At 38.8% G+C, this 18,480-nt stretch overlaps 1 protein-coding gene across 1 annotated transcript in view; it reads right to left on the bottom strand.

The window, feature by feature from the left end:
* LOC140235676 (retinoic acid receptor alpha-like) overlaps positions 1 to 16,033 on the bottom strand; it is a 248,713-nt gene extending 232,680 nt beyond the window's left edge. The window contains exon 1 of the mRNA XM_072315696.1: positions 15,100 to 16,033. Coding sequence (XP_072171797.1) covers positions 15,100 to 15,349 — 250 coding nt within the window. The 5' untranslated portion in view covers positions 15,350 to 16,033. The remainder of the gene's footprint in view (positions 1 to 15,099) is intronic.
* Between the last annotated feature and the right edge of the window lie 2,447 nt (positions 16,034 to 18,480).

The raw sequence follows: 18,480 nt of genomic DNA, 5'->3' as shown, positions 1-18,480 counted from the left end.
CGAAGTGGCGACACTGTGTTAGAATCTACGTGGTCAGGCCACTCTTCCGAGATATGGGTCCTAGTAGACCTACTGAAACAAACTGTTAGATCTAACATTAGTCCTTGGTGTAAATAACACCACTATGAGATTTATCTCGACTGCAAAACATCGGAAATCCATAAAGCAGATACCTTACCTGAAAAATTCAGCACAGGATCAACAGTGCCTGCAGGACGAGGGTCCAGATCTACTCCGATCTGGAGTCTGGACTTTCGTCTGGACTTTCTTCAAGTTCTGGCAGCAGGGGTGTATACTATAACGTTGCCTTATTAGCGCTGTGCACATAGGGCCTACAGCTGCAATGTCGACGGTGAGTGAGTGTAGGGCCTACTCATCAAAACTTGGACTGCCACGTAGAACCTACTCCTTGACTGCTCAGTAGTCCTAGTCCTAGTTTTAGTATTTCAGAGTCTTGGGTACCGCTTTCATCTTACTAAGCGTAAATCGTGCGTGCCGTTGAAGAGAGTCTACCTACATTTGGATTTAGATTCACTCAGCCCTCATCTACGTTAGATAGTTTGAACTGGCGAACCATCGCTCGATCATGATCATCAATGCGTAACGTTACTTACACACATGGGCAGCACGATCGGATAACGATGCCAATTTCATTTTGCATATCTGGAATTTCCCAAGTTTTATCTAAATAAAAAGCTGTTGAAGAGATTGCTTTTAAAGATTAATAGATATTGTATAACATGTTTATTATAGCTCCATATTGCAATTATACTAAATGACAGCTTTTGCAGCTACACTGAATTGACAGCCAGCGCATAGCCGGAGATGTGTGCGCACAGAGATGTCTCTTTGTGTGTGCGCCTGTGCTGGCCGTCAATAATTCAGTGTAGCTCTCCAAGGTTCCTCTCGACCGAGTCACATTAAGTCATCAATTTGAACAGAAAAGGACTATTGGCAGAACCAAACGTTGCCCAAAGCCTGTTGTCAATACTTTAACTTTACTGTTAAGTCTTCAAATTGAAGAAATATTTCGATTTTAAGTTGATATTTATCCGCGATGATACCCGATCATGATCCTGAATGCTACAGTACGCAGTCCCATTACGCTATGTGTATGGGGCTGCTGGTCGCAGTTACCGGCGACGGTACTATGATGAAGCTGGCGCTGGCGTTTCTTCCGCGGTTCAAGTTATACTGTCGTAATTTACCACCGTCAGACAGTCTCGGACAACAAGAGAGGCAATAATTCTGAAATTGACAGACTGATTTCAGATTGTTTCCACTCAGAAGTTGAAAAAAACGATCGCGGATTGTGACAGCATTTGGCAGCAGAGTCTGTGATGTCACACGCAATGCATACTGGGACAGATAGTACGAAGGGCTGCTCGCGACGGATTCCAACATGAAGAATTACCTTATTTTTCAAAAAAATCATAGGTAATGTATCTGATGGTCTTTCTCTCGTCGGGAAAAGGGTAATAGGTTCATGAAATATTGTTCTTTACACGGGAAACGGCTGATAATCGTCCGCACTTCCCCTTTAAGCAAAATGACGCTGCACCAAAGCCAAGTGCCAATTTTAACCAAGTTTTTTGATGTGATCCCGACGTGGTATGAAAAAACGGAGGGCACATTCACGATAGCCCGCAGTCTCAGCTACAATATATTAAAATCTGGGAGAAATTCACCAAAGGATAAGTGAGCTAGTGCTCAAAAAAGATAGTCATGTCAACTTTCATTTCCCGAAAAACCACACTCCCATAGAGATAACACGTTAACTGGTCAAATTTGACAAGGTTACTTTCAATCCATTTTTACGAGGTGATGCCGTCATCCAATCAAAATTATGTAATACACTTAATGAAAGAGCATTTAATAAACTACAACATACTGAAATCTGGTTGAAAATCGGCAAAGGACAAGTGAGATACGCTCAAGAAAACATGAAATTCGATGACGTCATTTTGAAAATTTACTTCTTTTATTTTATTAAGAGATTTGATATTTTTTAATCATTTTTCCAGCATCGCCAACCCATGAAATGACATGTATGTACAACTCATCAGCTTTCAGAATATGTAAAGAAAACGGGGGGTCACCGTCCATCCTGGCGAGTAAAATCGGATTTACAGTTGTCTGTAAAATTGGCGGTTTTTTGGCATAGTTGAACTGTATATCGCCATTGACGCGCGCGCGGAATTTCAACTTTGACGGGCTCGTATGACGTCATATTGAGTAGGATTAACTTGAAACTTGGTAGAAATATTCCTTGACATTTCAGACATCCGATAAAAGTGAAAAAACAGGAAATTTCTATTGCATATGAGCTGTGCGTGCGTATATGTGCGCGTCCATCCATTTTTTTCAATTTTTCAAAAAATGCTCCAAATGATCTAAAACGTGTGCAAAAAAAAAAAATTGAGCTCGATTCAAAAGACGATGTCAATATTTTAACGTGCACGTACGTGTACGTTTTAAGTGTAAACTGAATTTTGAGAAGATGAGTAGAAAGAGCTTGACTTGAACTATATGAGACGTAAATTTCATTGAGAAATTTCATTCCATTAATGAGATATGAATGAAAATGTGTTTTCATATAATGACGTCATAGTGACATCACAGTCGACTGATCACAATGATTTTATTAGATCTGTCATCTTTGGGACACAATACATATATTTGGTATAAGTTTGAAATTGATAGGCAAAGGACTTTCTGAGTTAACCTCTGCACAACTTTTGGGGAGAAATAAAGAATCCATACAGATACAGAAGGTGATCCGAGAGGATACTCGGATCACCTAATAATTAATAATAATAATATTTTGCATTTGTATGATGCTGGTGTTAAGAGTGTGTCAAGACATCAAAGCAGGTACACAAATCTGCATTTTGTTCAACCCTCTCTCTAACATCTACATTTATGATTGAGCCATCTTTTCAATGAGTAATAAATTATAATTTCCACTCGATTTTATCAAAATGAAATAAACCGCACAAGCGGTGTCACTATCACTTACGTTATTTTATACTGGAGGGCAAGGGGAAAGTAACATGGCCAATGATATTTAATAGAATATATTTCATGGTAAAACCTGCAATTTGCACAGTGTGTACATGTAACTGCGGAACTATACTGTATAAAACAAGGCACGTGCCAAATTGTGTCTCGCCCATTCGCGAAGAAGAAATGTTTTTCTAAATCCCAAAAGTTCATTGACCTGCCTATGACCGCTGACCTTGTGATGACATTCAACTCCCCAAGGGACATTTACCATCCAAGTTTGGTCAAAAACGGACAAAGGGATCAAAAGTTATGAGCCCTAATCGAAATGCACCGTAAAAACTGAACATTGGGCCCTAAAAGTTCGTTGACCCCTGTCTGTGACCTATGACCTTGTGATGACCTTCAACTCCCAAAGGGACATCTACCATCCAAGTTTGGTTAAAAACGGACATACATATTTATCAAAAGTTATGAGCCATAATCAAAACGCGTCATAAAAACTTAACATTGGGCCCTAAAGTTCATTGACCTCTGCCTGTGACCTTTGACGTTGTGATGACCTTCAACTCCCCAAGGGACATCTACCATCCAAGTTTGGTCACAAACGGACAAAGGGATCAAAAGTTATGAGCCATAATCGAAACGCGCCGTAAAAAATTAACATTGGGCCCTAAAAGTTTGTTGACCCCTGTCTGTGATCTTTGACCTTTTGGTAACCTTCAACTCCCCAAGGGACATCTACCATCCAAGTTTGGTCACAAATGGACATATACATCAAAAGTTACGAGCCATAATCGAAACGCGCCATAAAAACTTCACATTGGGCCCTAAAGTTCATTGACCTCTGCCTGTGACCTTTAACCTTGAAGTGACCTTCATGTGTGGTTAAATGTACACGTATAACTTTGTATAACCACTCTTCCCTCCAAGTTTGATTGAAATTGAAGTCCTCAGTAAAGAGTTATTCATGTTTTTGTAGCATTACGGACGGACAACGGACGGACAGACGCCACAGCCATCCCTCGGTCTCCCCACACCTCCAGTGGGCTCGACGAAAATCAGATGCACAACACTATTAAAAGCATGCACATTCTGAAATACTGATCATTATGGATTTAAAGCAAAACATACAGTGTACATTGTATTTGACCTGCAGTTGAAATACTACTTCCGCTATAAACAGCTCTGTGATTTCCCAAAACCATTTAATAGCTCTCCAACTCCGCAAAAAGGTCTCTGTAGGTCACACGCATATACAGCAAACTGAGGTCTGTATAAAATTATCCACCACATCAAAGCAAACAGGAATGACCCCCTTGAATTTTATTATTTACAGGTCTGGCTCTACTTTCACCTTAAAAGCAAGGGAGAGTTTTTAAAAAAGTAAAGTTTACTCTATTTAAGCATAACAAAAACGGCACATCCAACATACATGTACCCTGTACAATTGTTGTGTGGTGTACACCAAGTCTCGTACATTTTGTTCATATTTCCCCTGTGTTTTCTTAGAAGTTAACAGTTGTTTGATTTATTTTCTATAGCCTTCAGGTTTGAATAAGTGCACTATAACACGTACAACCAAGGATGTAACATTTGCTCTAACATTTGCTCCCTTCACACAGCTCTTTTAAAACTTTCAAATTACCAAACTGTTGCTTGCTCAAGGCACACAATGGATAGGAAATCCTAAAATGAATTGAGACTGAATTGAGAATGATATTAAACATACAATATGTAAGAGAGAATTTAAAGCATTAAACAAGAATGATTTGTGTGTGGCTTAATGCCAGAGAAAATGATAACTTTTGCTCAGCACCACTTGTTCGTTGAAGAGTCAACTACACACTCTACAATGTGCAATGATTTTCATACTCTCGGTTCAACTGAATTTTTTTTAATTTTATTTCACTTCAGTCTCGTCAAGCTCAACTTTCAAAGACCAAGTACAGTTCCTACTATGGAGTGGACTTTTCTTTAAAATGACATACGTACACTGATGTACAATACTATTGTTTTTTTGCGGATGAAACATGTACATTGTAAATCAAAGTCTTCAAGAATGTCAGTGCAATGACAATGACACACTAGACACCATGGCAGTGTGTACAATGAGAAGTGGGCCCCGTTTTATCAATTTAAGAGTAATCGATTACAAATATCCTTATTTTTACAACACAGGCTGCAACAGACTTAAATGATTGAAACCGTAATCAATAATAACACTTTTAAATAGAACGCGCCCTGGCCTTCTTAACATACATGTATTTCCAATTTCTATTGTACCTTCTAATACTGATTACATGGCTATGAATGGGATGTATAATGTAATACCAGGGAATATTGCACAAGTTAGGGCCAATATTGCAAGAATCGATGGTGAGTGCAATTTTGGCCCTAACGAGTGCAATATTACCTGGTATTTTGAATTGAAGCCATCCAATTAAAGTAACTATAATCATTATCAAGAGAAGGCATCAACTTTCAAAAAGTACCGTATTTCTACAACACTTTGGAGTTGACTCTCCACTGAAAAAGGAGTAACTTGCACTTTAATTGCGTATGGATGCAGCAAGATGTTTGCACGCTTGTGAATTGTAATATTATAGAATTTGCGCACTTTAATACGTTGTAGTACAGTATACAGTACATGCGCATGTACATGTACAGTGTACATGTACAGTGTACATGTAGCAAGCATTCACGCACCCAGCAAGCGCTTGCACTTCAACAGACTAAGCAAGATACTGTATTCGATTGCACATCCACTATTAAACAACGGTAGCCTATGACAGGGAATTATTGAATACAATGTAGGGCCTACATGCCTACAATGTATGCATTTGGTTCGATATGCTCTCATACGGTCATGTTGCACACTGAAAATCAAGCGGACACAAATTTACACGTTTTTAATGCACTACTAAAACATACTGAATGCAGTCTACACGCATATTGGTATAGAAAAGAATGAGATATACAATGTAATACCCCTTTCATAAACTCATCCTCCTATTATCCGCATAAGAATAATGCGGACCATTCAATAAAAAATGCGTTCACAAACTCTGAAAATAATCCGCATTATTTTTACGAGCGCCCGTCCTTGAAAAGGCGGATAATTGTCATGGTGACTGCACACGTCCCTCCTGCGGGAAAGACAGGTGACGTTTGACCGCACCCCGGCAATTATCCGCATTATTTGGGTTTGCGTTCATAAACTCAAAATCTGGTCCCGACGCTGCTATTATGCGGATAATAGAAGGGTCGAAATAATGCGCATTATTCTATCCCCGCTCCGATTTTACGACCAAATGTTGTGGATATTATCCGCATTATTGAGTTTATGAAAGGGGTATCAGTGTCACAAGCTGGCTGTTGTGGTATCCCTGTCAAAAACTCTAAGCGATAGTTCACATACACGGCACTAATCTACTATCTTTGGGTGATAAATAAACAGCCAAGGCGTCTGAGTACACCACATATCAATGAAGGCAGCCCAGAGTACAGCCAGATGAACACAAGATATACGGTAGTAAAGTTACATTGGATTAGAAATGATGGTGCCTGCACACCAGTGAATGTGCCTCTTTTGGCCTGTCGGGTTCCATCACATCCATACAGCTTCATGCTGCAATACTTTCATTCCATAGGAAACACTTTCACCTAGGCCTGTGCATACAGAGACACTATTTTCATTACATGAAACATTTACTAGAACACATTACTTTAATTGCAGTAATAACTATTATTGGAAAAATAGTCTCTGTGCTCTGCATTAGAGTTTTAAAATCATTATGCAGGTACATTGCCAGCTGTATACTGGAGCTCATTGAATGATGTCTTCGATATTTCACCTTTAGGAAAGTACATTAGGAACATACAATGTACATGTACATTTAATGTATAATGTACATCGTAGATTGTACACTGAACAAATAAATGCACATTGTACTTCTTAAAAGAACTTGCTGATTTTCTTGAGGGGGAGGGGGATTCCACTCAAACCATTCTGCATTGTATTGGGACTAAGCAACATTTGGAAACCTCGCTATATGATTCGTTGGTGAAAGAAAAAAAAATTACGGTATTAATAAAAGTAATGTACTTGTATGTCCTGTTTTTATTTTTGTTTTGTTTTGTTTTGTTTTTTGAGGGTACACTGTACCTTTAATGGCCTCTCTTTGCAGTGTGAACTTCTTTTCTAAAATATGCTATAAGATGCATACATGTAGGCAAAAGGGATGTAGACGGTTAACTTGTCAGATGATGGCACTGCCATAGTAACAACATGAATACAGCATCCTTCAAAATGGTTGCACTGAGTAATCGATTGTATCATGGGTACATCAATTACGTACCAGTCCATCATTACCCCAGGGTTATTGAGATACAGTACAAAATAATGTACTCTATAGCTCTGCATTGTCCTTACAGTTCCACCACAGTTCCACAACACCAAAGGACATCATGCACTTGTACATATGGACAAAGCAAGGGGGAAAAGTGACATAAATTGCATGTTTCCATTTTGCTAATATGATTAACAAAAGATAAATGTTGCAAGGGAAGGGAAAGACAAATTCCAAGGTCTTTTGTTTTAAATCATATATTAGTAATTCAAAAGATGATGTTAATGGTAGAATTTTGGATTGGAAGGTTTATTGTAGACAGTCTGTGTGTAGACAGCCTGTGTAACATCATACAAGTAATGAAAAAAAAAACCCACATCATTACAAAATATAAGGCACACACAAATGTATTTGGTAGATTACTCTTTTTGCAATAAAAGTGATGTTGAGAGTACAATGAATCAATGCAAGTCAACATGCATTTGGTTCTGTCTCTACCTTGCAAATTTTGATCATTTTTCCTAATTCTGTAAATATATAATATCCAAACAGTTCATATTGGGATATACAGTAAAATTCAGAAAACTGTGCCGACTTTAAAAAGGAAGATAAGATGATTTCTGCAGAAAGAAATTAAACAAGACTCCAGCACTCAGCAAGTTAAAGCATGGAATCATATTACACAAATATTTATTTTGAGGAAAAAAAAAAACACAGTACATTGTACTTTATCTAGTCTACTATACTCTAAACAATATTTACATACCATATATTACAGCAAAGCACAGTTGTGCAATTATGAAATTACACCTACAACTGTACAGTGCCGGTATCCAAACTATACTTTGGTATAAAATGTAGTTTAGCATTTTGATAGATTTTGTTTCCATATTCCCTATCAAGCTATTGTAACAGGTACCCTCTATAAAGTTCCAAATATCCTTGGTTAGTTCATGGGCAAAGTTACTGTACAGTACATCACTAGTCCTATATGATCCCAGCATGCCTGTTCAAATTCATGAAATTCTTGATTCAAGTTGTTTTTATTGCAACTGATTAACAAATAGCCCTGATGTTGCTGTAGGGCACTCTCTCAATCAGTAGCATGTCTGTTGTATTGAGCAATAAAATGGCAGTGATCAAACTTTGACACACACTGCTCTGATGCCATACTCCATCTGAGCAAAGTGTCCTAGCTTGCTGCATGAATGATATAGGTGAGGTATTCTGTACTATACCTTTCAAAGAAAGAAAAATCATAAAAACTCATCCATATTTACTCACATACACTGTATATATCCCAAATGATTTGGGATGTCAGAAAGACAAATGTATTCTGCCTAAAAATATTCTCTTTTCGCAGCCTGAATTTACTATTTGAAAGATGACTTCTCCGTATCCATGGCAACATGACCGAGAGTACGCAAGAGTGTGCTGTAGTCAGTCTTTGGTGCAGATCATCCTGAATTGTCAAATAGTTGGTGGGAGGAGTACATTCTTGCAACTTGGAGGCCTTAATACACAAACCCTGTACAGTACAAATGTGTTGAATAATTTCTACCCTATCAGATATCAAAGGGATCATAAATAGTTTTGGTTGAGATCGACATCTGTTAACTTCAAGTTTTTAACATACTGGGGTGAGATGAGGAATGGAAGAACATGTACACTTAATTCCAAAAAGAATTCAATGTTTGTTTGATGAAAATTGGTTTTGAAATGGTTGAGATACCCAAAATAGAGCAATCCTAAATACAATGTAAAAGGTGGGACCCGCCTTTTATTATGATCGCTTTGTTATACTTTGATTTTGGATGTCTCTGCCATTCTAAAACAGATTTTCATCAAGTAAACTTTGAATTCCTGTTAGAATGGTATGCTGTAGCTACCATTTCGCTAGTGGTTTCTTGATATCTTGCAAAAAGTTAAAAGCCCAATTCTATACCATCCCTTTTAAAGGGTCAGGATGAAAGAAACATTCAACTGATAACCTACAACTTACATGCCGGTACATGTACACTATTGGTGGATACACACATACACACACACTCTGTCCATATGAACACAATCTATCCATCCAGTAATAAAACGAGAAAAGCACTTGTAAACACAGAGAGTAGACCTTCGCCAAGCAGCTCATTTCCATCCATACACACATTGAAATTACAAATCGCACCATTTCCCAATTTTTCAAAGAAGCTGTACTATGTACTTCTACCATTAATTTTTAGTGTCTCAGGGTCTACCTCAGCTTTCTACACTGTACAATTGTACCTCGAACATGTACATGTATGGTTCAGTGAAAATATACCAGTAGGATGCACACCTCAAACACAACTCAAACTCCCTCATTAAGGTCATAAAATCCTTTGAGAAATTCAACAACAAAAAATCCTGAGTCCAGGCACTGGTCTGGATCACTACCAAAATTTAATCATCTGTTTCTTGTGTCATTACCAACTTTTGCTATTGTTTCATCCAAATCCAATCAAACTATCTTTTTAAGTTATTCTGACAAATAGACAAACCAAAGGCAGCAATATATTTAACCTCCTTTATAGCAGAGGTAAGTGTACAAATCAATGTAATACACCTGTAACAATATTAAATTCATAAAGGGTAGAATCCACATGGCGTGTACTCTTCTGCACTTTGCAAAAACATACTACATGTAGAACATGTTTGCAAATCATGCCTTCATTATACACATGTACATAATAGAACTTTCATAATCCTTTAGCAAAATATTACGTCATTCTCTGTGAGATGTGCACACAGTGTGCAGTCCTGTACTTGTAAATGACGCTAAAAACAGCATGTTTTAAAAGTTGGTAGTCCCATCCCAGTACCTTGGTGCAGAATAGCCTGCATTCATGATATAATATACAAATGTACACTGTATCATACATCATACCATGACATGAGTGACATACAGGGGCTTCCTATCTCTCTCTTTATCACGTAACACACAACAAACATATTTGAGCCATCACAGTGAGCTGAACGCTGACAAATTGCTTCCGGGTGGCTCAATGAATATTGCTATTTGAAGGTTACTGTGAGGTCTGACAGTCAGAGTATGTTTGTGAGGATGGAGCAAATATTGGCACAATGCAAGCATCACTGCACCCCCACAGTTCTGATAAGCACAATCTTTTCAGATCTAACAGTATTTGTCATAGTAGTGGAGAGAACTCTTAAAAACTTCCCAATGAGGGCAGAGTTTGATCGTTTGTACAACTGTATTCCACAGAATGATACAATTGTCAGTGATACAATTTATTGTATGAATGTAGTTCAATACTACAATATGGTACATTGTGCATGCCTGTGTAGATCAGCATACATACGTACAGTGTACAGCTGTACATACCTTATGTACAAGTACACGTACATTATACAACCTCTGTACATTGTAGCATGCATGATGGGTAATCCAGTACAAATGCTGAAAATATCTAATTGAGAATGTCACAGATATCCATCACAGCACTGGCTTAAAATGTCATTTTTCTAGCGCACACATGGGTGAGTTGTAATTTTGTACATTGTATGGTACAAATACAATGTCATGGTAACACAATGGTATCATTGTTTGTTCCATGCAGTCATCTGTATCATAAATAGCATGTATACACAGTATAACAATACCGATTTATTATGATTCAATGTGTTGCTGTTGCTATAATAACATTACGTACATGTACAGATCAATGGGATACTGTAGTTGTAAAGGCGACAACATCATCACCTTCCCAAAATGTACAACTCTGCCTAAAACATACTTTGAACACTGTAGGCCCTACCTGTTACATTATCTGATACTGTACGAGCTGAAATTTTCGCGGTGGTATTTTTGCGAATTTCGCGAATCGCCTTTGAATCGCGAAAATAACAACACGCGAAAATAACAACGCGCAAATAAGTAAGTTCAGTTAGACCCTCGCAATCGCGAAATTAACAACACACAAAAATGTCCTCGAAGGACCAATTCACAAAAATATCTGTATGCGAAAATTTCAGCTCATACAGTAGTTACCCAGTTACATATTGTACATAATTGTACTTGGTAACTCTGACCATGGATACCACTACATCTCAGAAGCATGTCAAACTCTGAAATGTTTTTAACTTTCCTTCACTCTTATTACAAAAAGAACTTTAGGTGAAACAAAAGTTACGTTCAGACGGCAGGCCCTAACCTCGAGGTTAGGAAACCTCGAGGTTTAGCTCTTGCCCCCTAACTACGACGTGTGTCCACACGACAAATCTTAACCTCGAGGTTACAAAACCTCAAGGTTAAGCTTATGCCCCCCCCCCCCCCAACTACGAGTGGGTCCCACTCGATGTTAAAACCACAAAATCGGAAGTTTCAGCCCACACTGCCAACAAGGCGTCTATTATTTTATTCTTTAGTCCAACCCTGTCAGACTTGCTTACAGGTACTCTTTTTCTCTGTCATGGTATGCAGAGATAGCACTGCACTGATGACTTTATGCCTTTATGAAGATATTCGTCGAAAACATTTTTTTAGCGTCGGAGAAGAATATAGAATACAGTAGCGAGTTCGACGTGTTCAGTTTCAGAGATCAAGCGCATGGGAAGAAAAGATGATGTTGTTGTGTCGTGCGTCATAGGTTTTTCACGTGTAGTGTATTTGTGGTGTACGTTTGGGAGGTTGACCCGGAAGCAGAGGGAAATTGTGGGGGCTGGAGATTACGGCGAGGTCACTCTTAACTTCGAGTTCGTTGTTTTTTGTGTCCACACGGTGCACGGGCCCACACTGGGCTCGGCCGCGGCTCGGCCGCGGCTCGGCCGCGACTCGGCCCAGCCCCACACTGTAAACGGGGTCTATTAACAGTGATTCTAAGCAAGTGGTGAATGACATACCTTATCACTTACTGAGCACTTCCATACACTTGTAAATTACAAGTGTGTATGCTTTAAGAGCTTGACTAAAGGCACACTGAACATGACATCTGGAACAGCCATATTAATTGTTACAGTACATGTATCTACCCGACAGGCAAGATATAATTGCTATCAAATCTTGCTCCATACAATACAATGTATACATTGCAAAACATACATGTACAACCACACATCATATTTCAATCACACATAATTTATACATGATTTGTACATGTACATTTGTACCATGTACACATCATTTAAAGGTGATTACAATAGAACAAAATCACAAGAACAGTATTAAAAGGTTTTTTTTTAATTTGCAAAAAAAAAATCCTATATTATGTTTTGTTTTGTTTAGTTTTTGTTTTGTTTTTTGTTCACTCACAATACTGTGATATGATTGCAACCCAATAAGCACCTTATTAAATTTGTGACTCACTTGCTGTTTTTGTTTTGTTTTGTTTTGTTTTTGTTTTTGTTTTTGTTTTGTGTTTGTTTGTTTGGTTTTTTTTTTGCTGAATACAAAAAACATTGTAAGAGTATTGTTTATGGTTAGCAATTGAGTGACTTATTATGCTCCTTTCCCTTTAAATCCTGTTGAGGAAGGGCTGATTTTGCTATTATTGCATTTCCAACTAACACCTGCCCGAGTATACTCGGAACTAGTCTTTAATGGGTTAAAAATCAATAGCGCCAGATATGGTACGTACAAACTGTACAAGACATCAACATGTTGATTAACATAAGAGAGTGGATTGTATCACTGGACGTTTTGTTTTTTTGTTTTGTTTTGTTTTTTTGTTTTGTGTGGTTTTTTTGGTGTTGGTGGTGGCTCTGAATTTTTGTACTCAGAGGATGAAATTTGGCCTAAAATAACACTCAGTTACCATATTCACAAAGTCCTGAAAATTACGAATTTTGCAAAATTATGTTAATCATTCACTCCAATTTTTGAAAAACAGACGTCAAGTTAAACCCTCTACAAAAAGTCGTCTTTTGCACAGCAAGTGTAAAATTGCATATACCGTAAACACAACTTTCATATTGGAATAATCAACATCTTTCACATCTTTTCCATGCACCAGAATCACATTTCATACTCACAATTCACCATACGCATTTATAATAAGGGGACGACAATGAGAAAATTGGCAAATGAGGCTAAAATTTCATATTGTATGGTTAAAGTCTGACAAAAGTCTAACATGAACATTTTGAACAATTTATGCGATAAAATCCTGTGATAAATCAACATCTTCTTCTAAATCTGAGGTGAAATGTGAATTTCTTTAGCATTTCTACATTTTTGAGTTACAATGGGTACATTGTTGGTTTTTTTTTTTGTTGTTGTTTTGTTTCTTTGTTTTTTTCCCCCGAGTCTGGCCCATACAATGCTCTGTGAGGCTAGTCTATGAAGTTTTGTGCGTATTGAATGTCATCACCAATAGTATGCAGAGACGTTCGCATCCAGAATTACAGTTGTACCACCTGGTAAATACCACACCTGTGTAGATCTATAAACATGGATGATACAATGTACTTATTCTTATCAACATCGGGTTAAAAAACAAAGAAATTAAGGAAATATACTTGTAATTTACATAGTATCCAGACAGAAGACTTGTGAAATTTATGTCATCAGCTTCTCCATTATTGTACAAGTTGTAGGTCTGTATTCTGATAACATCACTGTGCTGTAAAAAAAAATAATAAAATATATGAAAAAAAAAGTGTGGAACTTTACAATAAGTCTGATAACTTTTTTACACTGTGTCAAATTTGTATGAAACCAATGTTGATCACGGGGGGATTCATCAAGTATTTTGTTAGTGATTTCCCCTGGCAAATTCGCTCTGAGCCAATCGGATACAAGGATTTCACTAGGCAGCCATGCCTAGCTGAAAACAGTTGTCAATGACTGACAAGTTTCATGAAATGATGCCGAGTACAGGCGGAGGTTAGGCCTATTTATTCTATATGTATCAATAGTGAAAGGGGACAACTTTGCACAACAGGGAATGACACTAGAACCAGACAGGGTTTGCCTTTGAACACTTTAATTCGGTCTTCGATACCGAATCGTCAACATAGGTCCTCCGAGGACAGTCGCCATCTTTCGTTGTTCTTTCCGCCCTCTCTCGGCGTATCTGTTACAACTGTTTACACATTATGTTCCCTTACAATAGAACAAGTCTACTAACTGTGTGAAATTACAGTTGAAAAGAATGGTATAGGCCTAGAGTCTTGATCCCTGGCTTAACACTAAAAACAGTATAGAGACTAGAGTAGAAAGGTCATTGTAAATTTACAGGTAGCAATTATTCAAGGTACCGGTACTTTGAAACAAGGAATGTTCGCGTGCATATAATATCGCGAATTTTGCGAAAGGCAAAATTTCGTGAATTTCGCGAAAGTTCTTGTCTACACTAGGAGGCCTATATCATGGTCATGCATTGCATGTTAACGTTAGAGGTAACTCGCAAAAATTTCATGCCGCATAAAAGGTTGGTGGCTCCAGTTCGCAAAAATTTCATGCCGTGAAAATATTGTTTAACACTTTTACAGTAGAAAAGTTGTAGCAATTGCAATGTCAGCCATTGGAAGTGGAAACTAGGTTCTATGCTAGTTTGCATCTCTGTACTCAGCTAAGCCATGATTCTTAGCGTATAAAAGGCCCTAAACATGCAAACAAGAGCGAAGGGGGAAGAATAGCTAACTTTAGATCTAACATTAATGTTAACGTTAGGCCTAATGTTACATGATGAGACAGAAATCAGAATCTCTTGCTGGAACAAATAGAAAATGAACCCGAGGGGGGAATAGCACTCACCTATTCTGTTTCCCGTTCCTGTGCGGTGTGGTAGCATACCCTGACCCGTCGGTGTCCCAGGGGATTCCGCAGTAGAGGAGGAAGAACCATCGCCTGTTCCGGGGCCATTGGAATACAATGCCAGGAGACTGTCCCTGTCCACTTCGGTCAGCAGTGATCCATCGGGACTGCCGTGCGATGCCGATGCGCTGTGGACTGAGCCGGGTGGAGAGCTTGGGAGATCCAGCTGGAATGGCTGCACGTCTGCCATTCTATAGCTCCGTTGGAGTGGTTGCTGCGAAGGTTGCTTCAGACTACGGTACGGTATCCCGTGCTTGCTGCAACAGTCCGACGTGTCGAAGAGAGTTATACACGGCCTTCACTTCACCGTCGTCAGCTAACGTCAGATTTAACGAGTTACATCGACACATTCCAGCAATATATACCTTGTCGACCTATAATAAGGCAGTAATAATTCCTAACAAAATGCAGTAGGACCTACTTTATAATACGTGTTCCATTTCCTTGACATCACACAGCGTTTCTACCCAAATATACCCTCACTTAACTCGCCCAAAAGGTGGATTGTTCACAGCAGTCACTTGTATACCACATTCGATCGTGTATAGGGCCCTATAGGCTGGCCTTTGCCTCTCCGCGTCGCATCGCGGCGTGTTTGCGTGATGATCCGGAAAATCTCAGAAATGCACTCAAAAATAGAGAATGTTTTCCGTCACTGAAGGTCAGCTGCTCCCCGTGACCAAGAAGTTTGTAGATCTAACGTTAGTGGTCTACTTGTAGGGCTAGCAGTTGATAGCACCAAGACAAGTTGCGATTACTAATTCTACATTTATATAGTAAAGTGGTTTAGCACGTTTTTATTTACATAACATGTGCTGGAGTCTGTCGATCGTGATCGTGTAGTGTTCGAGGCTAGCTACTTCCCACTTCAATATCAAAGTTCTCCCTGCTAAAGCGCTTTGCACAACTCGCTGGATTGGCTCTGTGGCAGCACTAAATGCGCGAATCAAAGGCAAAGAAGTGACCTACTTTTCATCGCAGCCACATGACCGCAGGAACTATCCTCACGTCTGTCCTGAGCGAACAGTCCGATGACTTCCGTCTGAGGGTTACGTAATCAAATAACCTCCAAAACATAACATCGCCTCTCGCTCTTCGGCACTCGGGCGGCGATAGCGATCGCGGACCACAGCGCAGCATGTGTGTGGTGCATCCGGTGGTGCCGTACGTGGCGAGGGGATGGGGAGGCGTGTACGATACTCGCATACAATGCATGCAGCGAGCACAGGCGGCCGCCGCGATCTTCCTTCTGCGGAACATTCGTGCAGTGCTCATAAATCGGACATGTTGAGCTACGAGGCTTTACGACACGGAAGATCAACTCATTTGGTATTTCGGTAGAACTGCAATATAAAATAGACATACAGCTAACTGTTTACAGATATTGCAGATATTACACTAAAACTTTGTGAACTCACTCTCAACATGATTTATTTATACAAGATCAGTTTATTTTCTTGACATTCTTGTAAGACATAAATTCTAAACATTTACTCCTTTCGGGATGACACCCCCTCCATAAGTAATCGAATGGCCTGGTTCCGAGGAGCTTAGTTTCGTAAGTGTTTATGTGCGTGTAACATGTGTCTGTGTGTGTGAGAGACTGTGTGTGTGCGTGTATGGGTGGTTGGTGAATATGAAGCGGTATGAAGCTGCCCTAGACGCGTCGTGTCCTCAAAATGGGGTCAAGGACACTGACTGAACTGTTGACTGATGTGTGCGTGTGGTGTAAAGCAAAGCAAAGCACACACACACACACACACACATACACACAAACACAACACACACATGGCTAGTCGTATGTATTGTGCGTAGCTAGTTACACTGCACAACTGAGCTAATCCCTACCTTCACACAGAGCACACTACAAAAAGGTCAGTTTTTCATCCCCGTGTCAACCACTGACCTGTGGTAACACGTGTTAGAGTTCAGTGGACATCCGACAGCTGCGACAGGTGGGTACAAATAACGAATCGGCCTCCACTAGCCATTTAGAGAATAGACTTTACCTCTTTTTTAAGTTTGTTTAATTTATTTATTTGTATATTTTTGAAGACTTTAAAAGGGTGGCTTTTTAATCTTCATGAATACACTGGGTAAGTTTCATGATATGCAGCAAAATTTACATTTTCACGTTTTCAACATAATTATCACGATGTTATTACAAGCTCACTGAGATTATGGGATAGGCACACTAGTGTTCACTAAAAAATAATATTCTAAAAGTGCATTGTAAATAAATATTTATAGCATGGGTATTTCCGTTGTGCAAGTACGCCCGGAACTTTTTTTTTTTTTTTTGGGGGGGGGGGGCGGGGTGGGGGGGGGGGGTCAGAGGATTTTAAACGAACCCCCCCCCCCCCCCCCTCCAGCTAGCGAGGAGAGTCCGCTTGAACAAAGAGTAAAGATTAGGGTTAGGTTAAGGGTTAGGAGTTTGGGTTAAGATTAGGTTCAGGATTACGATTAGGATTAGGGTCAGGCGAAGGGTCCGGGGTGATTGCCCAGTGAGTTTATTGCCCTAGACCCACCAAAATAAATGTTAATATAAAATAAATAAAACCATTGCAACTAGCGAGTGTTCGTTTTGGGTTTTTTTTTTCTCTTAAAAACAAGCAAAAACAAATCCAAATCATTGCAAGCAATATTGATATAATATAGTTTCTTCTTGCCCAGTCGCTTAGATATTTGCATAGATTTGAAAATCATTTGATCTGTAAAATGACCAGTTCTTATCACCTTGTAGTTCAAAATAATTAAATTGAATTAAATGAGAAAATAACACAACAGTTATAAAACTTAGTTTGTTGGGGCCTCTTCTTACAACTTGAATAGATAACTAACATATAGCCTTAATCTTGTCGTGCCCCCCCCCCAAAAAAAATATATATATATATATATATATATATATATATATATATATATATATATATATATATTATATATAATAGTAATTCCCGCAATGTGAAAATCTTCTTGTTTCTTATCATAAACTGTCCATATATTTCACCTAAAGAGTGCACCAGATTGCTGAATTTCAGTTCTGCAAGTACAAAATCTCTCTCGCGTGGGAGGCCTTGGATACCCCCTCCCATACCCTCTCCCGTTCGGTCCTTTACCCATAGACTTGACACACATCTAGATTGACAGATTTCCAAATGTTTCATCAAAAATGTGCACCAGATCTGCCACTAAAAAAAAATAAATAAATAAATAAAAATAAATGTTCCGTTGGGTGGGAGAGGATGTCACCTAACTTCTTGCTACTTGGTTTTCCTCCGTAAATTTAGTTCACTTTGGGGATTGACAGGTTCCCAGTTTACA

This window comes from Diadema setosum, chromosome 12 (assembly GCF_964275005.1).
Source record: "Diadema setosum chromosome 12, eeDiaSeto1, whole genome shotgun sequence".
NCBI lineage: Eukaryota > Metazoa > Echinodermata > Echinoidea > Diadematoida > Diadematidae > Diadema > Diadema setosum.
Note: the sequence above shows the minus strand (reverse complement) of the source record. Positions and strands in the feature narration are given on the sequence as shown.